The sequence below is a fragment of the Nuphar pumila genome, chromosome 9 (genome assembly GCF_984573655.1).
Source record: "Nuphar pumila chromosome 9, dmNupPumi1.hap1.1, whole genome shotgun sequence".
NCBI lineage: Eukaryota > Viridiplantae > Streptophyta > Magnoliopsida > Nymphaeales > Nymphaeaceae > Nuphar > Nuphar pumila.
In genome coordinates, this window is record NC_143257.1 from 114,794,129 (window position 1) to 114,820,326 (window position 26,198).

The 26,198-nt window shown below is 33.9% G+C and overlaps 1 protein-coding gene across 3 annotated transcripts; it reads left to right on the forward strand.

Moving 5' to 3' along the window:
• Window positions 1-1,329: 1,329 nt before the first annotated feature.
• LOC149828953 (Peptidase S41 family protein) lies at window positions 1,330-17,112 on the forward strand. 3 transcript variants are annotated; one of them, XM_090017817.1, is made up of 12 exons: window positions 1,330-1,694; window positions 2,617-2,698; window positions 6,949-7,079; window positions 8,332-8,418; window positions 9,462-9,540; window positions 10,529-10,617; window positions 10,791-10,829; window positions 11,075-11,194; window positions 14,980-15,066; window positions 15,143-15,292; window positions 15,436-15,543; window positions 16,716-17,112. In XM_090017817.1, exons 1-12 carry the CDS (start codon window positions 1,428-1,430, stop codon window positions 16,962-16,964), a joined length of 1,488 nt encoding a protein of 495 aa, XP_089873943.1. In that variant the 5' UTR covers window positions 1,330-1,427; the 3' UTR covers window positions 16,965-17,112. The 3 variants fall into 3 exon arrangements, with proteins under 3 accessions (XP_089873943.1, XP_089873944.1, XP_089873945.1); XM_090017819.1 differs by lacking the exon at window positions 1,330-1,694 and adding an exon at window positions 2,215-2,280; XM_090017818.1 differs by lacking the exon at window positions 8,332-8,418 and having other exon boundaries at window positions 1,342-1,694.
• Window positions 17,113-26,198: the final 9,086 nt, after the last annotated feature.

A 26,198-nucleotide genomic window follows, 5' to 3' on the forward strand; every position in this document is an offset into this window, starting at 1 on the left:
TCCTCAACTATGAAGATAGATGAACCATCTACATTATACTGCAGCATGGAGGTATAGAATCTCATGAGTAAAGTCTGATGCATCAGGATGGTAGTGTAAGAACTTCTCTCACCCTTTGCATCTCTTACCCAGCACTGGCGAATGCTACCTAGTTAGGATAAAGTCACCCCTTGATTGAAAACATTGTCTGCGTCGTGGCTCTGACCCAAGACTTCTGCCTATGTTTGTACCCGCAATATTATGAAAATTATAACTTAAAAGATTATGTATTAGATAGGCATGTCATGCATTATATAAGAAAAAAAATTAATTAAAGATAAGAATTGATCAATGCATCAGATCGGTTTCTACAATTGTAAGTGCATGCATTTTTAATTATGTTCATGCATCTTTAATTACTTATGCTTGAATGAATGATGCATCAAAGTTAGTTTCACAAATGCATGCTTGTAAGAGATATTAGAAATGCATGCTTAAATTCATTGTATTTACTTTTGTTAAACGCATGAAAAATTGAAGTAATTTATGTTTATTTTAATTTGCATGTTTGTATAGTTCTCTCTATTGAGACAAGTTTTGTCTAACCCTATGAATTTTAATATTTTTCAGAAATTGAGTGAACTTATATGCAATGGCGGAAGGTTGTGATGGGGACTGAGTCATTTCTTTCTCAATCTTTAAGTATTTTTAATTAACTGAGAGCAATTTTAATTGCTCAAGACTGTTTATTTAATTTAATTTGTTAAATAAACTTTCATTATTAATTTAGACATGTATGGTTATGAATATAAACGAAAAGTAACGCACCAAGTTTTTTTCAGATACAATTTTGTCAAAGTATTTAAAAGTATTTAAAAAAAAAATCATAATTTTCGAGATCTAAAAATTTAAAGTATTTATATATGACATAATATATATTAGATATTATATAATAGGCCCAGCCCAATTAGGCTCATGAGCCTAATGGGTGGGTTGTGGGCCAAGGTTTTTCCAACGGACCAAAATCCATTAGCAGCCGGGCCAGCCCACCCCTAGATATAGGTTCTTTTCTGGTTAGATCCTGGTTCAGACCTCGTACCCATTTATGACCTAGTCAAATTAACCTTCTTATTTTTTAGGGTTAAAATAGTCTTTTATCATCAGATTCTTTCCACCAGAAAAAAAAAGGAAAAGATCCCCGGACTCTCGGAGAACCACAAATGCATCAAGCAAGTGGACCCAGATTCCGCCACGCGTCACTAGTCCGGCCACGGATTCCGTGCACGATTGGAATCCCCGATTTTTTTTTCCTTTCTTTACTCCTCCGCCAGAATCTTCTCCTCTATTAGCACCCAATTTCTCTTCTTCTTCGTTTTTGGCTTTGAAGAGTCTTTAAGGAAACCCTAGGAATAGCAGAGGGGTTCATTGCACCCAAGGGAGGGTTGGCGATGGACGCTCTGCGCCCCAGACTAAACTATAAATTCCCGGGTCGCCATTCGGCCCCGCCGATCGGACGGAGTCCCGCCGGCCGATCGCCTAAAAGCTGCCTCTCGATCCGGTCTAAGAGGCGATCGGACGGCCGAGATGGTTGGGAGGCCGCCGTCCGGAGGAGCGCCATGGCCGTCGCCGCCGCCGCCACCGTCCTCTCCCAGACCGGCTCTCCCCTCAACGCCGAGTCTCTCACCGTCGCGTTCCCAGCATCTCGGACTCGAGAGGTATTACGAATCATTTTTTGTTTTTTTGAGGGTAAATTGCGGAAAAGAAAAATCTCTGCGGAGTCCTCGTGTCGTGTCAATGTCTTTTAGGGACACGAGCGGTGGGCACACTGAGACACGTAAACACGGGTTCTCGCACGTCCGGACATTATTTTGATGTTATTTTATTGGTTTTAATATGTTAGGTTTTACTTTAATAAAAATGCAACTTTAACATTAAAATATCAAAAATTAGAATTTATTGATTAAAAAAATAGAAATGTCGTGTCCTTGTCTCCTACCACGTCATGCATCCTCGTGTCAACGTGTCTTTGTAACGTGGTTTGGGATTTGCATTTTTTTAACTGATATGCCCTTATTCCTTTTTTTGGAAAAGATCCTGATCCCGTCGTTCAAATTAAGTGGAACGGGTCAAATGGTTCGGTTGGATTGGATCCGTTGATGTTTTCCGTTTGGTCGTTGACTGGACCAGGCAATGGGAAGGGGTCGAACTTGGGTCTAATGGGTTCAGTTGGATCCATTGGACTTGACTGAAGTTGGCGAATTCTAGCAGCCGAATTGGTCCGTTTGGATGTTGACTGGACTGGTGAGTGGTACACTGCATGGCTTGACCATGCGAACTCTTAGTTGCCTGAAACATGGCCAAACTTGGTGCTCAACTTTGAAGTGGAGTCGAAGTCAAGCCTGGGTTTGACCTGCCCAAACTCGGCTGCTTGATATCAGCTTTGGTTTGATTAAGCCCGAGCCAAACCATGTTGAGTCCTATGCCTTGTGCTCTAAGCGTCAAATCCGCAGTCTTGAGATTTTAGACACTAGACCCAGTTGGATTTAGTCCACAAGACACTCAAGGTTGAGCTGATCCGAGCTGGTCCGAGTTGGCGCGAAGGTTTGACTTGACTTGTGCACTGTGTTTGTGGTGCAGGTGAACCTGGTGCAGCGAACTCTGGTTGAGGCATGGGGTGTGATTCGAGAGAGTTTCGTAGACCCCACCTTTAATCACCAAGGTATATCTGTTGGATCTTTGAATCTTTTTTGGCTTTTCTAGAACTAGGTTTTACTGCCCACTGCTTGAGGACTTTAGGCTAAGGTGGTCTTGAGCCAGTTGAACCGCTCTTAGCCATCAAAAGTGTAGAGTGGTGCCGTACAACCAAAGTTGGGATCAGGCTGTCACAAAGACACGTGGACACGAAAGTTTGAATCATTTTTGGAGAAGAGGAAACGGAATTTTTTTATTTTTTAATCAATAAAAAACTAGTTTTTTGATTTTTTAATGTCAAAAATGTATTTTTTATTGAAATAAAACCTTAAAACATTCAAAATAATAAAATAATATTAAAATATTGCCTGTATGTGTCGGTGTCCGTATCCACGCATGTCACCAATGGGTCGGATCTGGTTCAGACTTAGATAGGCCGGAACCCAGATCTGACTTTGAGATGCAGGTACCAGATCCAGACCCTGATCTGATTGGGTCTACCATAAGGAAAACCATACTCAGGTCCTATGAGGATTACATGAACCAGACTCGGTCCATTCTCTATAAAATAATAATTTTTATTTCTTTTACATTAAAGTTCACTGATCTTAATTGGAACTCGGATGGGACCCGGATCTGATATGAAAATTCACAAACCATGCTCTACTCCATATATACGAATCGGTCTCTTTAGGTCCAATCCGGATTCAAATTCGGACCTTCTTCTTTTTCACCAAACACTAACTAACCTTACAGGGTTTGGTATGGATTGAGTCTGGCATGGTTGGGATCACATAGTCATTTGCTGAAATGGACTAATAACGACGTACGTATTTTATGAAATAACTTGCAAGGGCTGTCTAATGAAACTAGCTGCTCATGGTTTGTCTCATGTTTGTCTCGTAAAGAGCTTGTTCTAGCTGGTAAAGTAGGCTTAACAAGTCGAACACAAACAGAAGTTATTCAGCTCAATTTTTGGCTCTTATAGACTCGTTTAGTAACAAATATTTTAGATGTATTGTATAACTAATAAAAGTGTTTGGCTTGCAAGCAACAGGTTTAGAGATAAAATCCTTTTAACTTTGAAACAATGCATTTTGATATTAAAATGTCTTTGATGTTTGAAAATTTAGTACATTGTAGGCTATTAATTTCTCAACCCTCATAAAATTCTACATATACATCAGAAAAACGTGATCCAAAGGCTGGTTTCTACTAAACTCAATATGTAGATCACAAGGAGGGTAAGATGTGCAAAAGAAAAAAAGAAAAATATTAAAATATTTCACTAGGAGGTTCCTTATGTAGGAGGGTAGCAAACATTACCATATATATATATATATATATATATATATATATATATATATATATATATATATATATATATATATATATACAAGAATGGAAACCTGCCTACTAAAAACATGCCAAACCTACCCACTGGTGGTACAGTTGCATCTTTCGGCGAAGAATCCGACCAATTCTAGTGGAATTGGGGTAAACCAAGTGCTTTTTGGCATACTACACGTCAAGATCTTTCCAACAGTGGTCTCAGATCGATGATCAGAGATACTTCGCAATGCTACTCGTTTATCGTGCTCTAGCCTTGCATAGTTATAGAGAACTAGTTTTCCGGCTTACTTTATCTCTGTTTTCCGGCGTTATCTGTCAACCTATGGTGATGTGCCAACTATCATCATCATCCCTAATGCACCATTCCCCTAGAACCTCCGAGCGCTCGTCCGATCAACTGGCAGACCCGTGTGAAGTGGTGCATTTGATCATAGGTGGGTACTGGATTTAGTGGGTAGGTTTGACATGTTTTTTAGTGGGCAAGTTTTCATTCCTCTCTCTCTCTCTCTCTCTCTATATATATATATATATATATATATATATATATATATATATATATATGTAAGGAAGAGGACCATCCAACTAAAGGAAGGTTGATTCGATGGCTCCTCTTCTCCAATGTTTGAGAGTTTACCTTATATGTTTGTTCTTTATAATGTATTTAATAAGAAATATCCTTTATACAAAGACTTTATGACATCTAGACATGTTTTTTGAGACGTGAAAAATCGATGGCTCACAATGCATTTAATACTTTACAGTACAAAATATTGTGGGCCATTGATTTTTAGTGCTTTCAAAAACACATCTAAATATTAGAAATTCATAATTTAAAACACATTGCTTGCTAAATGAATGATAAAAATCCAATATGTAAAGTTTGATCGATGAAAAACTCGATAGTTAGAGAAGGAACGCCATTGATCACTGATCGGTTGTAGATTTTGGACCTTCTTTTGATATATATATATATATATATATATATATATATATATATATATATATATATATATATAGAGAGAGAGAGAGAGAGAGAGAGAGAGAGAGAGTAGGTTAAGAGTTCGACACTACGTCGGACAAACGCATGTCGTTGATCGTTCGACATGCATTTTTTTTTTCAAAATAACATTTAGCAGCAGTCCAAGACTACTGCTAAAGGTCATTTTTCAGCCCAGACCTTCGCGCCCAGCTCATCCAACCTTTGTTCAACAATTGGTTGTTTGATGATGCGGTCCCAAACCTACCCAATGAAAACGATCCCAAACCTACCTAAGGGAAAATTTTATGTTTTTTTCAAAAATCTGACCATACAGATGTGTTCAGCATGATTGATTTACTAGAAATCGACACTTGGATCATGAATTTTGGATAGAAAAATGGTATTTGGAGCCTCAAATATTTATGAAAATTGTACGTCGTTGATTTTTGAAACTTATAAAAATTTATTCATGCATCGGAATCAAATGCACCAAGAACTGATTCCTATAAAAACAAGCATATAGATCACATCTGTACAGTCAAAATTTTGAAAAAAACACCAAAAATCCAATAAAATGTTCATTGGGTAGGTTTTCATTATATATATATATATATATATATATACATGAGTAATGTGTTCCTTAGGCCCCCTTTTTTGTTAGGTCTCGTTAGGCCCATTCAAAAATCATAGTTTTAAGTATTTTTTTCTCATGTCTAACATCATAGATGTGATATATAGGTTTTGTTTAGTGGGAACCGACTTTTGGATATAGGTTTTTCTGGTGATCCAAAATCAATGGCTATGAAGGTACCAATTTTTTCTGGCTCAGAAAAACATGTTTTTTCGTCGAAAAAACATGATTCAAGAGTCGATTCCCACTAAATCGAGCATGCTAACACTTAAAACCTATGGGGCAGAACGAGAAATGGGGCCTAATATGTTAAGCTCTCTCTCTCTCTCTCTCTCTATATATATATATATATATATATATATATATATATATATAGGGTAATACATCTGTGCTAAATGAAACATGCAAAATGGGTTTTTTTGGCTTTTTTTGTTTTATTTTTAAATTCGGACACTACAAATGTGATCTATATACTTGATTTTATAGGGATCAGCTCTTGAAGTGTTTGATTCTGACACATTGGTGGGTTTTTATAAGGTTTGAAAAATCAACGGTAGAAAATCTCTGTAAATTTTTGAAGCTCTAAATATCATTTTTTTCATCGAAAACACATGATCCAGGTGTGGATTCCTAGTAAATCGATCATGCCCAACACATTTATGGGATCTGAACCGCTAAAAAATAATGAAAAGCCAAAAAACCCATTTATTTCTTTTAGCAAGGATATATATATATATATATATATATATATATATATATATATATATATATATATATATATAGAGAGAGAGAGAGAGAGAGAGAGAGAGAGAGAGAGAGAGAGATGAGAATATTAGTAGCGCCTAAACTTAAACACTTCTTTGTAGTTGAAGTAGTTCTTTGTTTGGTCCAAACTTGTAGATGTATTTATCATTGCTTATTTACTAAAAACCATGCTTTGAGTTGAATCAACTTAACAAGAACATTTGATTTTGATTTTGCTTAAGTTTTTGTGCAATATGAGTCATTGACTTTTGATTGCTTTAAGAACATATAAACTTTAAAAGTGCCTAATCTCACACATGCTTTTTAGGAAGTTATAAAAATTAATTATGTAAGTTCAGACTAAGCAAACACCCAAAAAATTTTCCTTTGAATGTGTGTGTGTGTGACCACATTTTGTAAAATTAAAACTCAATTAGACCCATATATTTTATTACTTGTCACAAATTTTGATTTTTTTCTAGTTTTTATCCATCTCTTTCAATGCAAAACATTTTATGGCATTCATATTGCACTGAACCTTTATGTGTTGTTATCATTGATGCATATGTAGACTGGGACTTGAAGCTTCAGCAGACTATGGTCGAGATGTTCCCATTGAAGTCAGCTGATGCAGCATACAGTAAAATCAAGGGAATGGTTGCAACTCTTGGGGATCCCTTCACTAGAATTATCAGCCCAAAGGTTGCTACTCATGCTAGTTCTTTTTTTATATACCTCTATAAAATATACTCTTATATTACAGGTGTGATTGGTCCCATCAGTATCATCCATCTTTGAGATGGACGGTTTTTGGTATGCACGGTTGTTGCGGTTGGTTGGTTTAAGATAGTTACTGGAATTCTCTATTTATACATGAGAACTTCCTAACCAAACTTCTTATTTTGAAGTTTTTGTTTTACACAGAAAATCGCTGCAGTAGTGATTTTCTGTGATTTGTGCAGCTCGGGCCCGATCACCTAACCACGCTGATACAATAGGGCTCTACCTGGGTCCCACATGAGAAACATATCTTTTACTCAGTGGAAAATGGCCCCTTTTCATACAAAAAACTAGCCATTTCCCATGAATCTGAGTGAAGCAAACAGGCCCCAAGGAAAGCAAGTTATTCTGGTATATTGCTTAAGTTAATGTCAATCTACCACTTATATGTTGAATGTGTAATGATATGTCTAAGGACTAAAAACAATGCCTGCTAAGGCAATATCACAACACAACCCACAAAGGGGTTACTCTCAAGAGTCACAATAGCACACACGTACAATATAAAAAAATAAATATTTTATTGATCATAAAATGCATAAAACATGCATACATAGAGTAGGACATAAGTCTCATATATACAGCCAAAAGAGAGAGCATCTGGCAGTTGAAGCATCCTAACAGCTAGTTCAACTAGTCGTTAGGTAGCTCTAACGGCTAGTTGACTCACCAAAAGACCTAAGTGCCTTTGATGGGTTTGATTGAACTAAAAATACAAAAAAAATAAAAATAGAAAAACAAAAATAAAATTACAAACATATCCTAAAATACATTCTACAAAAAAGAAAACAAAATACATACATGTATGTATATATGCTACATATATACTACATGTATGTATACACTATATATACATGTACACATATTTTAACAGAATTAGTGGTGCCTGCATATAATCATGTCTTTAATGCATTGTCCGCACTACAGAATACTGGTTTCAGCCACTCACATAACACCAAACACAAGTAGCACCTTTATGTGTGCATTCTCTCAGCAAGATTGCAGCATGATGCTGGGTTCATCACCATGCAGCTTGCCTTTTGCATGTTGTGCATAATTTCTTTTCTGAATCACCACCATTGTCATTTCTTTCCACAGTGCACATCAACCTACTTTATTTGAAGTTGAACGGCATGTTTTCTTGTGATTTCTGGTGAGATTTTTGTCCTAACAGGAGTACCAAAGCTTTAGAATAGGAAGTGGTGGCAACCTGCAAGGGGTTGGGCTCTTCATCAATGCTGATCCAATGTCAGGGCATCTCGTAAGTGAGAGCACCACTGCTCAATTTTTTTTCTCAAGTTGGTCATCGACGTTTTTGCCATTGATTCTATAAATTGAATGATTTGTTACTTCATTCTTAACACTGTTATGTGTGACGCCATATATGGAATTCCTTTATGGCAGTTCTTCTCCTCTCTGTTACTTTGCCCTGAAATTTGGGTACTTTGCTTCTTCTTTGCTAACTGATTCAAGCTGTGAGAGTTTTTCGGCATCGGATATATTGTTTGGAACTTTAACATCTGATCTCAGGGTGGATCCAGTGGGGGCGAGGAGGGGCTCAAGCCCCTCCTAAAGTTTTGAAATGTTTCATTATTTTATTATAAAAATTTATATTGCCCCCCTTTATATTTTATTTTATTCTAAAAAAATTTGCTCCTCTTTAAGAAAAATATAAAAATTTATATTGCCCCTCTTTATATTTTAGTTTTATATTTTATTTTATTATAAAAATTTCCCTTTAAGCAAAATATAAAATTTTATATTGCCCCCTTTATATTTTAGTTTTATATTATATTTTATTATAAAAAAAAATTGCCCCCCTTCAAGCAAAATCCTGGATCCACCAATGTCTGATCTGTTATTTTATTCTTTCATATGATTAAGTTTCAAAAGTTACAATCTTTCTACCGGTTCTCATTTTCTGCTCTGTAATATGTTGATGTTTTTTGTAGCATTGAAGCACATGACTTATTCTATAGGATAACCGGTTCTTGAGAACAGCCTTATATTTTTGTGTTATTATGAATTAATGGTTGTGATATCCATTCTACGTGACCATGGCTATATATTTGTCAATTTTTTCGATTGAGTAGAGAATGTTGTTCTTTCTTGTGACACAAATACCTGTAAATTTCTTACAGGTTATATATTTATTTTTGTTCAATTTGTTATTCTCCATTTTTCACCCTCTTGCTTACCATGTCTGTTGCAGTTGGTAACAGATTATATTATCAATCTTGTTGCTCTCTTCAGTTCTGTGAATGTGCCACATATAGGTTCTAATAATTCTTAGACCGATGGTAGGTTGTTTTATCTTGCGTAGAAGGAAGTCCTGCTGCACGTGCTGGTATACATGAAGGAGATGAACTTGTGGAGATTGATGGTTTGTTATCATCCCAAGCTGCTTTTATTTCAATATTTCATATTCAAAATTTTATTATGATGGCTAAAGAGTAGTGTAAGGACTTTTGCCCTGCAAGGCGCATTTATTGGTCTCCACGGAAGCGTATCTATTGTGTTTTTACATTTTTGGCAGAAATTTCACTTGTGCAAGAAAAAGTAGTTTACTTTAATTGATTCATTCCCTTGCACTATTATAATGAATCTGTATTTTTACATGGTAGTGTGCAAGCTTGAGTCATGCATTATTAGTTTGTCATTTACAGGGACAGTACGGGGAGAGCCTAGAGTTACATGTGGACTACACTAGGCAGTGGATTGATAGCTACGTTGGGCTCAAAATTTTCATCTTAGACTTTCTAGGGTAGTTGTATCTGACAGCTTTGTCAAGGAAAGTTTTAGCCAAACATTGAGATTGGAAATGGATAATATCATTGATAGACAACATATGCAAGTGTTACATAGTATTGACAAGGCCACGAGACTAAAAAATGTGAATTCCTCTTGATCCTCATAAAAATTTAGGCGTCTTAGAAAGGGAGAACAGTATATCCATGACCAGGATTACATCTCATGACTTTGCTTTTCATACTGGCAATTTTCTGCCCATCTGAAATGCCCCCATGAAAACAAAGTGGAAATGTTTTCATAGACCAGTTTACTTCATTAGATGAATCATGAAATGGAAATTGTCAGTAAGAAATCTGCCAAAAAAAAAGAACTCAAAGAAGTTACTTTGCAAATGCGACACTCCCTTCTTTTTTCTTGGATTTACCTGACTAAAGATTACTCAATTGGACAATATTTTGAATAATATGATCTATATGCATTTATTATATGCTTAGTCATCTTTTACATTTTGTGTGCTATGACTTTCCTAAAAGTTGCTTTCAGATTCTTCATTGTCTGTTGTTTCTCATTCCCTTTAAACCATCAAGTTGAGCACTACATATAGATCCTATAAATTACAGGGGAAAGGCTTGATGGGGTTGACAGTGAGGCAGCTGCTCAAAAGCTTCGTGGGCGTGTTGGAACATTTGTCACTGTCAAACTGCATAATGTAAGTAATCATCCCATTTACGTGCCATTATTGTAAATGAGGTACCTATACATGTTAACCGGCTTCAACGTGGTATCTTACTTTTTTTCCTACTCCATCTAATGCAATCATGAGCTTGTTAATGACATATCAGTTTCTCAATATGGTTACTAATTACTTTCTGTGTTTTTTAGGGGACAGAACATGATGTTGACTCCTCCAAACTTAGAGAGGTAGTTTTGCATAAATCTTTTCATATTCAATTATTCATCTTTTGAGTAAATGAGCATTAATCAATGCCTCAAAAAGATAGGCTTGACTTCAGCCTCAAAAAATCCATAGCACCTGTTAAAAAAATGCTTTTGTACCCTTTACAGAATAATAGAGAACTGCATTATCAAGTTCCTCTATCTAATCTATCATTTTGATTTGTTGCAAAGTTAGTCTGATATTTGAACAATGTTATATGTCATTGTAGGTCACCCTACCTCGTGAAGTTATTAGGCTCTCACCTATCTTCAGTGCTGTGATACCTCACATAACAACTGATGGGCATGTGTCAAAGACAGGATATGTGAGGTTGACTGCATTCTCCCAGGTGCTTCTGACTTTTCCTGGCCTGTCATTTTCATGTTGGCTTCTTTATGATGCTATTTTCTATGCTTGTATTCTAAGAAATTCATGTTTGGTGATGTTTACATTTTGTAAATTCATATCTCTCTCTCTCTCTGGTTAAGATCTGATGGGATTTGAACCCAAGAATCTCGGTCAAGGCTTTTTTAAGGGCATGAGGCTTAGTGATGTGTTCTTGAAAAATGTATAGCATCGGCTGCGATGTGTTTTGAGGTGTAAATTTTAAAACATAAAAAATAAAAATTCTTTTTTTTAACCTATAATGCATACACAATTTTTAGGGGATGCAAATTGTCAGATAAACAACATCAGACTTTCATCTTTAAATGTTTCTGAAAGCCAAATACCAGTAGAAAATTGAATTGCTTATCATATCATTCCAATGACTTGATGCTAATATATATTATTATTCGAATTGAGAAGAATTTCCATGTAGAACTTTGACTCACAACTAGTGGATTCTTGTTAGCAGTATAAATCAATCACATGAAAATGAGATTAGAGATGTAAGTACTTGAAGGAAACTATTATCTATCTTTATTGCACCTTTTTCATTTACTTGTTCACATCCTTTATGTTCTTGTTTTGTAACCCATTCCCTAACATTTTACTTTTATTTGATTATAGAGTTAAACAACTATTTCTATATAATCATGGTGGAAATGCTAATAAATGTTGTAGTTTGCAACTTGGTAGTTTCCAACATGAGATTGAAAGCTATTAGGATTATCTTCTGATTATTATCTTCGACTGGAAACTTTGAGTTCAACAGCCACTAAGTACACTAAATAAAAAAGAAGAAAATAAAAAAACCTAAAAAGGTTATATACATTATTATATATATATAATACATATACTAGTTAAATAGTATGATACATACTAACTAGTATATATATATATATACATAACTGTACATATAATTTAACAATTAGCTTCTTCACTCTTTTAGTGCATTATAGCTGTATAGTCTAGTTTCTTAGTAATGGAAATTATTAGTGGTTATGTCACTCAAACACTCCACTTAGTGTGTGTATCCTGTGTCACCAAAGTTACTGGAAGCTTCTCTTTGGAAGAGATACTCCCCACTTCCGAAATTTCATGAAACCTCAATTCTTACACCCTTCTCTTATGCTTCCCACATGCTTTGTCCATGCTTCCTTACATGCTTTCTATATGCTTATTTCACGTTTCTTTTCATGTTTTTCATGTGCTTCCTCTTACACTTTCACTCACTTCTCATGTGCTTTCTCTAAATCGGTAACCATCATTGTTAGATTTAAAAAAAAAATAGTCCTTACACTAAAAAAACAATGTAATATAAGAATAGTCATTTTTATTTTAGTTTTTTTTTGTTTTCTATTTGATTCCTATTCAGTTCCCATATTGCTTCCTTGTTTATTCTTGTTTCGCTTTTAAATTGATTACTCGCTTCTCACTTCCTGTAAATTTTAAAATGTCTCATTTCTTGCTTTTGCTTCTCGTATCGTTTCCTGCTTCCGCTTCCTAGTATGGCAACCTTGGTCCACACCACTTGGCACTTTGACACTTCATGGACACAGTGAAATCAGTTTCACACACAGTCAACATTGTATCATTAACTTTATCTATTTCCTTTTACAGTCTTATTTACTTATTTTGTATTCACGTGAGTTATTTTTCTTTTAAAATTTGTCATTAATTACATTACATTTAGTTATTTAGAATTATTGTTTTCTACACACACACATACACACATCTATGTGTGTGTATGGCTCTCCTTTCATCCTATTTTTTGAAAATTATCATATTGTACCAAGTGTATCCCCATCGTGTCCCGTTCCTGCATCTGTATCCATTTGACATAGATTATCGATTGCAAGAGTTACCATTCAAAAAGGTTGCAAATATATATATTTTTCTTTAAATCTTTAGTTTAGTGTGTTAATGTTCTTTTACCCGCTCATGTTTGTGCTTAAAATGAGGTTTTGTATCTTTTAAAGGGCTATATTTTTATGTGAAAGGAAAACTTTTAAAGTAATTCTGTCACACCATGACTTTATGTAGGAAACTTATTTGTGAGAGGCTTAGGCTTCTTTACCTCCCAAAGTGGCTTAAGCCTCTAAGGCTATCATAGGCCTTTAAAGCCTCACCTATGGCCTTTTGAAACTATGAGCTCAGTTACGATAGCACCACCTCAACAGCTTGGCTAGCACATATATATACAAGTGTTGTTTCCCAGTAAATTGATCATGCTGAACACATCTGTGTGGTCGGATTTGAGTAAAACATGGGAAAACCCCTTTGAAAGCCCGGTTAGCTGGGAAGTTAGCTAGAAAAGTGGTTAGCAGCTACCACCTTCTCTCTATCTATCTATCCATCTCTCTATATGTATATATATTTGTATGGATTTAGCTAACTTTAAACTAGCTATTATTAATGTTAGCAGCATTCAACTGATTGAAATAATAAAAACACTTTTAAAATCTGTTACATTGTGTATAATATGTTGTTACCTTTTGCATCAAAAAATTCACTTTCCTTTTCAAGTTGAAATACTAAACATGTTACTTTTTGAAAAATATATTTGATTTTAAACAAAAGACTCACTCTACCCCTAAAATAACAATGTATTTTAAGAAATACCATTGCTTTTCATGGTGTTTTGTTATTTTAATTAGTTGAATATCGCTAACATTAATTATAACTTATTTAAAGTTAGATAAACAATATATAAATATATATATATATAGAGAGAGAGGGATGATGGTGGTGGTGGTGATGATAATGCGTACCATTCTCTGTTTTTGGAGGACTATCTTTATTATGTTCTTAAAGGTAAAATAAATTATTATAGCTGTGATGAATTAGATAATGATGTGGAGAATGGTTTTGATATTGGAGCTGTTGTTAATGATGATAATGATCTGGTGGTGATAGTAATGAGACACCATGAGAATGTAGGCAATAAGTTGATCATATTGTGCACTTGTTATGTTGACCGTGATTTGATGATGACAGATTTTGATTTTGATTTTGATTTTGTCTTATCATGCTGATGTTGGCAATATTATTGTGATTTTCTTGTCAAATTCTTTGCTACAAATGATGATTGTATAGCACCATGTACTGGTTGTTTGTTGTTGATGTTTATGGTTGATTCTGATAGGTGATGAACTGATGATAAGAATTGGTCTGGATTATTGAGTGATCGAAGCATCTATTATTACTTGCTACTTAGATGGTTCTCTTGCAATTGGTTATTATACATTAGAATGGATGATCGTGGTCAAGGACTCATATCATCTTCATGCTCTATATGAAGAACCCTATAAACCAAGGCTTGATATTGCAAAGACAGCTGAACAAAAATTCCTGTGAACAAAGTCTCCCATACAACCAAAACTGATAAAAAGTTCCAAATATCTATAAGGGCAAACAAGTTAGCTAATAATTGTAATTTTCTAGTGTTTCATGTGCAAAAAATGGTAGTACTGGTTTGTCCACACAATTGCTTTCGCAATGGTAACATTGAATCAAATTCTTTAGAATATCTGCTAATAGAGATCATCAAGGAAAATGAATGGACCCTTTCTTTAATGGGTTTTATCATGGTGACTGGAAATTTGTATAGTATAGATTCTTGCGTAATTCAAGCAAGCAATGAATCAAGATTCACTGGTATGAGATATTGACTCCTCTTCTGGCCATAAGTCCAGAACAGTTTATGCTGTTCCTCAGCTGCACTTATTCTATTTTTTGCTTGATGGGCAGACTGCTGCTACTGAGATGGAAAGTGCAATTCAAGCAATGGAGGAGCAAGGTGTGCAATCATATATACTAGATCTTCGGAACAATCCGGTTGGTTCTCTCTTTCTTTTCCCACTTTTATTGACCAGGGGGGGATTGGTTATCCATTCTTAAACTGCTTCTTCAGGGTGGATTGGTGAAAGCTGGGTTGGATATTGCTCAAATATGGCTGGATGGAAATGAAACTCTTGTTAACACAATTGACCGTGATGGTAATATGTTCCCTATCAACATGGTCCATGGGCATGCCTTAACACACAATCCTCTAGTGGTGCTGGTAGGTTGTAAATTTTCAATTAAATTGTCAACAGTTATGAATGTCTTTGATATTTTATCTCCATTTATTGATTTATTTTTTCATCATTAGATTTAATTCTTTCATTGTAAATCTTATAAGTCAAGACATGTTTTCAATGATAGGTGAATGAAGGAAGTGCTAGTGCTAGTGAGATTTTGGCAGGGGCGTTACATGATAATGGTCGAGCTATTCTTGTAGGCCATAAGACCTTCGGGAAAGGAAAGATTCAAGTAATTGTGCTGCCCCTACTGGCACTATGTTTGATAAGTGTTCAATTTGTTCCTCTTGCAGTTGTACTACTGTTACTGCTCTGATATTTTTCTCGTCATTGCTTGTGAAGTGATTTTTTTTGTTTTCCATGTTCTTCTGTAGTAGCTGATCCATTTATTATTAGAAAATTCACAGTATGGCATATACAGGATGCTTGTAGGCAAGAGCGTAAGTTAGTCCAGCATGTTTTGGATTCCTTTTGTTTTCATGATATTGTCAAGTAACCAACATTTTGGCCATATTTTGATGTTATGATTTATGTCTACCTTTAAGGAGCATTTGATTGCATGGACGGTGGTGTCCACCATCCGTGCAATGCACGGGGGCCACGTGCCCATGCAAATGTGGGACTCACGGGACAATGTTGAAAAAGCATCCCTCTGGTATGCTTTTTCATGTCAGGCTCTGTTCCGCCCTCCCCCTGGAACAGGGGAGGACAGGACAGGATAGACACTTTTGAAAAAAAAACATTTTATCATCCTTGTCCAGGGCTGTCCGCGGATAGGACAGGATAGGGTGTCCTTGTCCAGGCCTGTCTGCAAAACAAACTCCCCATAACGGCTGCTAATAGGAACTTGACTGTGAGATAAGCGTCAAGCTGAGCCATTTATGAAGTGGCCCAAGGATTTCGAATTAACATCTGCTCAAGTGTCGGTCAAAAGTAATTAGAATCAAAACATTGTGAGATTGAATAAATCATAGTCACAAATATCGGTATCGGCTATATCTTGGTGAGGCTATTTCTCGCAATATTATAGGTTTGGTGATAAATCTCAAGAAAATCTCGGGGCTTAAAAAAATAAAAAAGATATAAAAATAACAAAAATAAGTAAGAAAAATCATGTTTAGATAATAAAATACATATATAATAAAAGAAGTAAAAACTGCAAAATAAAGAAGAAAAACACATTTATCATGTAGAAAATAAATAAAAACAGTAACAATAATTAATAATATCGCAATATTTTCACAAGGATATTGCTATATTCTCATGATAATATCGCGACACTATCAAATTGGGGATATTTTCAAAATATCACGATTTTTACCTATAAAATCGTTTGTTGAAAATATATTCTTGTTGCTTCTGCTGTTAATTATTTGTTCTGTTTATTTTGCTGTGTGGATGCAGAGTGTGAGCGAGTTGCATGATGGTTCTGCTTTGTTCGTGACTGTTGCCAAGTATTTATCACCAGCACTGCATGACATTGATCAGGTTGGCATAGCACCTGACGTGCAATGCACACCTGACATGCTTACACCAAAAAGTTCGTATTTGAAGGGTAATAGCACCATCTCCTCCTTGGAAGCCGATTCTTGCATTATGGTTGCAGAGCATGAGTTGGAGATTCAAGAATCTTCAAAGGGAGCTGCTTCTTAAGTAACAAATTTGTCCATGTAAAAAATAAAATATATCAAATCTGTACATGTGTAATATAGATTGGCTTATACATACTATAGCATTGTCATTCACCATTGTTCCCCCATTGCTCTTGGGGCATATAATAGAAGTAACCTTTATACTGAAATTGTTTATGACGTTATTTGTCAAAGAAAGGACTGCATGCAAATTTCAAAAGGCAAAAATGTGGGTATATTCAGGGAGATAATATGGTTAATATAGTTGTACTTCAGTATGATTTCTGAAGACTCAAACTCCAAAATGGGTGTCACTATGCGAGATTAGTCTAGGTGTGTTAAAATGATAAAATGCCTCATTAATTGAGATTGTATTTGGATGCACCAACATTTAAATTCCTGTAACTGATATTTTTTTTCTATTATTCAATCTGTGTGTGTGTGTGTGTGTGTGTGTGTGTGTGTGTGTGCGTGAAAATGATAAAATGCCACCTCAATAATTGAGATTGTAATTGGATGCACCAATGTTTAAATTCATGTATCTGATTTATTTATTTTTTATTGTTCAATCTCTCTCTCTTTCTCTCTTTCTGGAAGGATATAATCTATGGAAAATGACCGTACTGTATGAAAAAATGGTCTTAAAAATTGTTGTGCAATTTACCAAATCCGTCGAATAGACAATATCGTAGGTTTTCAAATTTTTCTTGATGCTTTTACTTCCTCACAAGTGTGAATTTTTTATTTTCGTGCTTCATAATGCTAAAATAATACACCCACGGAACTCGTCAACAAAATCACATATGAGGTTGCGACTTTTCAAAAAAAGATTATGAAATTCCAAACAATTTGCAAAACTCGTGACGAGTTTTTCATGATCACATGCAAAAATCATAAAATTTGTAGAAGTCCGACAATTGTGAAATTGCAGACGAGTATCGCATGAAATATTGCAAAATTTTAAAATATTTGCGAAAGTCCGATATTGCAAAATTTCTTATTCGCATTGCACTTATATTGCGAAATTTTGTCCCATATAAAGGTTTTTTTCTTGTTTGTATATGGAAAGAACGGTAACCCCAATCCTCCTCCCTTTAGAACCCCAACCCTCTCGAAGATTTTCTTGAAAGTTGTTCACTCCACCTCATGCAAGGTTGTGGTATCCTTTTCCTTCACTTCTTCGATTAGCTATTAAGGTTGTAATTTCTTTTTCTTTTTCTTTTTCTTTTTCTTTTTCTTTTTTCTTTTTCTTGTTCTCGTTTACTGTTTAGGGTTTACGATCTTTAGAGATTTTTGCATATAGTTACTTATTTTTGTCTATTGTTTGTCAATATTTAGTGGTTTTGTCAATATTTATTTTTGTTTGATTAGGTCTATAGTTGATTGTACTGAAGCATTCAATTTGTTAGATGTGGTTGGAGTTGATTGTGCACAAGCATTGAACAGGGGTTGGTTGTGGGGGTATTGTAGTTTATTGTGGGTTGTTGGTTTTCAGAGTTGTTAACTGAATGATATGTTGCGTGGTTGGTGTAAGCAGTTATGATGATTGCTAAAATAATATTTGTAAATTATTGTAGCACTGAGCAACTTCTTTGGAGATCTATAATGGTTTCTAAAAACAACAACTATAAAGAATTTATAACATTAATGTCTCGTAAAACCAGATATATGAAAGAGTTAATGGTCCTCCAGTATAAGTGCACTCCAAAATTAGATGGTATGGATACATCTCTTGGACGATGATGATGTACAATCAATGTTATATAAAGGCAACATTTACTTAGTTGCTAGTAAAGCTAAACGAATTGACAATATTTGTGAAGTTAAACAAGAAGTTGGAGGATGTATAGTTAAACATCAAGTGACATTCTCAAGTGATGTACAAGACATGGTCGAAAGTGATCTACAATAATAGAATAATGAAAATCTTGTAGATGATGTGTATCTATCTCAACCACCAGCTATTGAGCTAAATCCTCTGGGGAACTTCTCACCATTCTCAATAGTTAATGATGAGAGGATCACTACAATGACATTTGGAAAGTCAAACCCTTGGTTCTCAATGAATGGATTCTCATTCAATGAAGAGCAATTGAAAATAATTGATGCAGAGGCTTTTTAGTTGTATGATGAGTTGTGCAACAAAAAACTTAACGAATGCAAATAGTTCTAGTGGCTATAAATGAAGTCAAACAATTGCGAAATTGCTTGCAGCAAAAAGGTTTATTGATCTTAAGTAGTATCGCGAGTTTTTGAGAGATCACTGTTATGATTAATGTTATATATATATATATATATATATATATATATATATATATATATATATATATATATATATATGTGTGTGTGTGTGTGTGTGTATTATGTATATATTATAATAATATATATTTTATATATTATAAATATATATAATATATATGGGAGTCAAGTCAAAGCTAGTTTGACTTGCTCCCAACGGTTAGAACTCTAGTTGTTGGGAGCTCTCTCTCATTCTCTAATAAGAGAGGACTTCCCCTCTCCACTCCACTTCTTCTCTTCTTCTCTCGTCTACTTTTTTCTATAAATATGGGTGAGTGTGTGCCTTTGTAAAGTGAGAGAGTAATAGGTAGTTCTAGATATTCTTTAGTATTCTTGAGTGCATTTTGTAGTGAGGTTTTTATGTATTTTATTACTTATTATGAATGAAATCATTTATTTATAAAACTTGTATTAGTTTTTATCTTGTTAGTATTAAAATATATTTTGGTTTGGCATTTGGATTATGATTTGGAATGTCTTGGGTTTCGCACCATTTTGTGACATGGTATTAGAGCTAGGTTTCTTGATCTTGGTATCTTGTTCGTGTTTGTGCTTCGAAAGAAAGATTTGAATTGATTAATGACTTGGACTCGATACTCTCGTATTTCGGTATGTATTTTCTTTGGATTCTCTACTTTAAATATTTATGGTATATATTAAAAAAATATGATTAAAATATAATAAATATTTATTAATATGTTAAAATGAATATGTTTTCAAGTTAATTAAAATTAGAAGTTGTGAAAAATTATTGACTTTTGATATATATTTTTGTCTAAGCATGTTTACATGAAATATATGTTTTGATTATGAATATATATATATTTTTTAAAATGTCTTGGTGAAAATTATATTTTACAAGAGTATGTGGTTTTATTTAAAATCTTAAATACTATGCTTATATGTTTTTCATGTTGTTTGCAAAATATTAATTTTTTGTTGTATGTATTTTGTTTTATCGTAATGATCATTGGTGCCCTTAAGCATGTGTCAAGGCATAATTATTAGGTATATCATGTGAATTTTATGTTAAAAATGTGTTCTTTGAAAAACTTAGATTCTTGTATAATATATATCTTGAGTCATTATAATTTTAATTTTTTTGTAATACCATAAATATCTTGTATGCTCTCATATTGACATATTCATGTCTCATATTTTTATGTGGTTTCAATAATTGACTTTAAGATATTGCTCTCAATGTGCTAAATTAATTCTTTGAATAACATTCTAGATTGATTATGCTTGAGAATGATCTTAGATATATTTATATTTGACTTGTGTTTATTTCTCTTTGTCATTCGTATTACAAATGACTCTTGTATTGGATGCTTTGTTCACATATACTTGAATGCATTCTATATATCATAATATTAACTTGTTTTTCTCCTTATGGATTGTATTTTGCCCCTTAGAAGGTTTATATTTGATGCATTGTCAGTAATATTTAGTATGTATTGTATGTAGTATTAAAATTCATAGCTTTTGTATAGCCTATGTGACTATAAGTTATTAGATTATCTTATTGCTTTGAGTATTCATGATTAGTGATAATTATGTATGCTTTTAGGATTATAAATAATTTCTCGAGAATCTCTGTGAATGTTACGTCATTGTTGTCTCATAGTAGACTTATGATTTAAATCTAAAAAAGCTTATCTTTAGATCATATATATTGTTCTTGTCTTTTATTTGAGAGTTATTAGATCCTTTGTATATGATGTGCCTCAGTACACTTATTCCTTGATTGGTGGATTTATGAATTTATTTTTGAAAAATTGCTTATATTAAGTATGATTCTTGTTTGCTTATTAAAGATTGTAAAAATTGGCATGGGACATATGATTGGATATATGATTGCACTACATTCACTCTAAAATTTTATCTTCTTTATTTGATTTTTTATTTGAAACTTTATTTTTTCAAATCGGTTTTTTTTTATGAACTCACCTATTTGGAAAATGATCTTCGTGGGTATTTATTGTCTTCTTATGACATTTGTTGTGTCCATTACAGAATTTTATATGATGCATAATTTCTCTTGGCCTTGTTATTTTTTATTCAGAGATGTTGGGGGTGAGTTGTGTGCACCTCAGTTTATGTCAGTTTAGATTGTCAACTTATAGTTTGGCTCTAACTTATAGTTATTTGATCTTTGGATGTTAGTGTATTGTATCACTCATTTATTGTATGACTATTGTTATTATGGATAATTGTAATTCTGTTTATCTATGATGGCTATCTATTTTTGAAACTATGGTGTTTTGAAAGATGGTTAAAATTGATAATTTTATTGATAACATTAATGTGTTTTCATTACAAGCGCTCTTACCTTTTGTGTTTCATCTTATTATACCTCTTATCTAATAGCCATTATATGCAGACAAGAGATGTTTATTCACACTTTCGTATATGATTTTAGGCTATTTTTTGGCATTATACTCTTAATCTAGTCATTGATAGACTTGATTTTTTTTTTGTCATTATATGTAGATAAGATATGTTTATTCAAACTGTCATGTGTGATTTTATCCCTTCATTGATATTATACTATTGTTCTAGTAGCTGATACACTTATTTTTTAAGTGTCATTATATGTAAACAAAAGATGTTTATACACACCTTCGTGTGTGTCTTTGGCCCCTTAGTGGCATAATAATTGTGCTCTTATTCTAGTCGTTGATACACTTGATGTTTGAGGTTTGAAGGTTTAAGAAGTAATTACTTGTGGTGGTCAAACTTGTATTTTAATTTGCAAAATTCATTCATTATGATGTATGAGTTTTTTTAATCTCTTCATTTTTTTTCAAAAACTCATTTATTCTTTTATGAGAAATGATTGTTGAAATATTTTCATGCATTTTGCATTATGCTTTAGTTGCATGAGTTATTTCATGATTGATTGTTTTGCATAATTTGTATAAGTTTATGCCTTTTCAAGCATATATTCATTAAAGAATATAGTTTTTACTTATTTGTGTTTCCCTTTGTTGACTCTTTGTGTTGTCATATAGTAGACTTGTGCTTTTAAACTTTTGTACTTATATTATGCCTTTGTGTCATTGTATTGACCACTCTTAGACTTGTATGTGTGTTTGTAATTTTGCATATTTTATTACATGCTTTTCTAAGCATTTTATTAATGAAATCTCTTATGTATGTCCATAGTGGCTATTGTGTGCATTTGATTGCTCTTGAGATTGATCTCACTTTGTATTACTTTATGGTAAAATTGATGCTTGGGCACTCATATTGTATTTATGTGGATCCTTATTGAGATTCCTTTTTTTGCTTATTTCCAAGTATGTGTTCTTCAAAGACTGTCTATTATTATTGATCCATATGTGACTTCTTCATTGGTTTTAAAATTATTGTATAGTTCATTCATATATGCATTAGTTGTTGGTTTAAATATTGCTCTAATTGATCCATGCTTATTTATATCTTTTGTTGTAAAAAGATGATTTGTTATTGAGTTATTCTTCATAGTATTAATAATGATGAAAAATCTATGATTGTCATACATTAATATATCTTTTGTGGTAGATATATATGTGCATGATTTTCATAAAATAACTTTATTATTGTTTGCATCTCTCTTAATAATATTATATTGTGGATGAGTTTGTCAATAACTATCATATTTATAGTTAATGATTATTCAAAATCAATTTTTACTTTAAATGATTTTAAAAAATATTAAATTGACTTACTAAATATTTTATATGTATCTTATATTTGTGTGTTTGGTCATCCTCTCTCCATAATATATATATATATATATATATATATATACATATATATATATATATATAGTTATTTCTTGTTAGATTGCTTTTCTTTTGCTCGCTTTACAGGTTCTTCAAATATTGGTGGTATGAATTATTCTAAAGATATTTTGAAAATATCAAGAATTGATAATATTAAAGATCCTTTATATAATGGAGCATACGATTGAACACCCTTTGAAGAGGCACCAAATGGAAGAACTTGATTAAGTCTATAAAGACATTTTGTGTAATGGGTTTCTTTTTGTGTAATTTTAAACTTACAGTGAGACATTGTAAGTTTGAGGGAGGTGTTAAGATTAATGTAATATATATATATATTATTTAATATATATTATGTATATTATAATAATATATAATATATATGAGAGACAAGTCAAAGCTAGTTTGACTTTCTTTCAATAGCTAGAACTCTAGCCATTGAGAGCTCTCTTTCATTCTTTAATGAGAGAGGACTTCTCCTCTCCATTCTACTTCTTAGCTTCTTCTCTCCTCTGCTTTTCTCTATAAATATGGGTGGGTGTATGTCTTTGTAAGGTGAGAGAGTAATGGGTAGTTTTAGATATTTTGTAGTGTTCTTGAGTGCATTTTATAGTGAGGTTTTTATGTATCTTATTGTTCATTATGAATGAAATCATTTATTCATAAAACTTGTATTAGTTTGTATTTTATTAGTATTCAAATGTATTTTGGTTTGGCATTTGGATTACGTTTTAGAATGTTTTAGGTTTTGCGCCATTTCGTGACAATCATGTAGTTATAAATAACTTTAAAACAAAAATTGTGAAGAGATGCAGTAACAGAGTCACTCTCGCATGTACGAGAAATAACCCATGAACTATGGTAGATTGCCCTTAAAAGATCTACTTCACAAAGATGCGGGAAACAATGTACTTTAAAGTGAATAGGTATCAAATTGAGCATACATGTGTTGGATCAATGGATAACCTTGTTGCAGAAAAAGTGTCTTTGAAGTTGATTTAACGTGTTATTCACGAATGCTTACACATAACCCAAAGATGAGTCCAAGAGATATCATGAACGACTTTAGTTGCGATGTAGGTACAGAGGTTTCTTACAAACAAGCCCGGTGTAAATGTGAATTGACTTGTAGATGAAAACTGATGAAGGCGACCATTACGCTTATGGTAGTGAAAGTAGATGAAGAATGTTATCATGTATATGTATTTGTTTATGAATGAATTGTGTATATAACATAGAATGAAGTTCTTTTATTCTTGTTTTTTGAGGAGAATGAATGATGTATATAATAGGGAGTGAAGTTGTTTGTTTTTTGTTTTTTGAGTAGAATGAATTGTTTATATAATAAGTGATTGATTTGTTTATGTGTTGTGTATGTAATAGATGATTGATTTGTTTGTGAGAATGAATTGTGTATATAACAGATAATGAAATTGTTTGATCTTGTTTTTTGTTTGATGTGTGTTGTTTATGTAATATGTGATTGATTTGGCAGACTCCTACCAGATATATCTTAAGCCTCATGTGGCAGAGGGATTCAAACATGAGCCTTCAGCTTGGCACAGGACTCCGCTTACCACATGGGATACCACCTCGAACTTGAACATCTGCTTAAAATGCATAGATCATGGATATTTAAATCAGGAACTCTTGTGTCGACCCATATCCAGTTTTATACGTATCCAATCGAATCAGGTATGAGGTCTGGTTCAGGCATGTCTGATATAAGACATACCCTGAAGAATTTAGCACTGGCTTTGTGATGTTTATCTACAGATGCCGGTATACTCCTGATTTTCGTAGGATCGAATCTCCAAATTAAAGCAAAAATTAGTTTTTAAGTAATGTTCGACATGTATTTGCCATGTTCATGTGGTAAAGTTGGCTCTAACTTAATATTTTAGGCCATTTCTAAGCCATCCTTATCTTCATTGTGAGCCATTGATTTGTCATTGTGAGCCATTGATTTGTTATCACACATCTGTAAGATTATATGAAACATTTGGTAGCTAATTCTCGCTAACAAGAGTTTTTTTTATATATATACCCAGAAAAACAACCCCCATGATCAGAGACCTAGTCACGTTAGCTCTGCTGCACTTACAATCATTGTACTGTCAGCATAAAACTCCGTGGGATTTGAACCTAGACCACCAGCTTAGCTGCTTAGGCCCCATCCCACTATGCTAAACCCCTTTGGGGCCTGTAAACAAAAGGTTGCACTAACATATAATAATATTATTGTTCATGATCACAATATATGTCCTGTTACCTATACTTACAATATTTGTTCTGATATGAATTTGTTGCTGCATCAGTTTACACAGGGTCCGACTGGCTGCAGATTTGAACCATGCAAATGCTGTTTTCCATCAGAGCTAAACCTGGGTCCACTTGGATCTGGTCTGCTTACTGCTAATTGTATGTAGAAAACAACAGCAGCAACACTTGATGATCCTTGCCCTCAAGGACCATGGCCAAAATGAACTTGGAAACCAGGGAAAAAGCTTGTAATGTGCTGCACTTGGAGATGCCCATTTTCTAACAGCCATTGTAAAACAAGCTCATGAAGTGGGTCAGCTTAAGCCATTCAAGTTGAATAATGTTTCGGGTCTGATGCTCGGGGTATGCATCCCTTCGCGCAAGATCCGAGCTAGCGGAAAACCATCCTTGGTGTGTAGGGAAGAGTACTTGTGGAGTTTCATACTGCAGACACTGAAACCGAACCACAGCCAACATAGCACTTCTTGGGCCAAAACACAACATCTGAACTAGGGGTGACAATGGGTGAGATCTGGTTCGGATCCAGGTGAGGCTGAACCTGGATCCGACTTTGTGGTGCAGGTACCGGGTCTAGACCCGAGTCCTATAGGGTCTGTCATAAGAAAAACCATACCAGGGTCCTATAAGGATTATATGAACCAGACCCGGTCCATATGTGATAAAAAACTATTTTCTTTCCTTTTTATATTGAAAAATTATGGGTCTTAATCGTAACTCGGGTCAGACCTAGGTCTGGTATGAAATTTTATGAACTATGCCCAGCTCCATATACTAATGGGATCGTTTGAATTTGACTCAGTTTCTAATCAGACCTTTTTTATCACCAAATCTTGACCTTATAAGGTTTGGTACGGGTCGGGTCCAGGTCAAACCCGGCACATTGACACGCCTAATCTGAGCCGTAA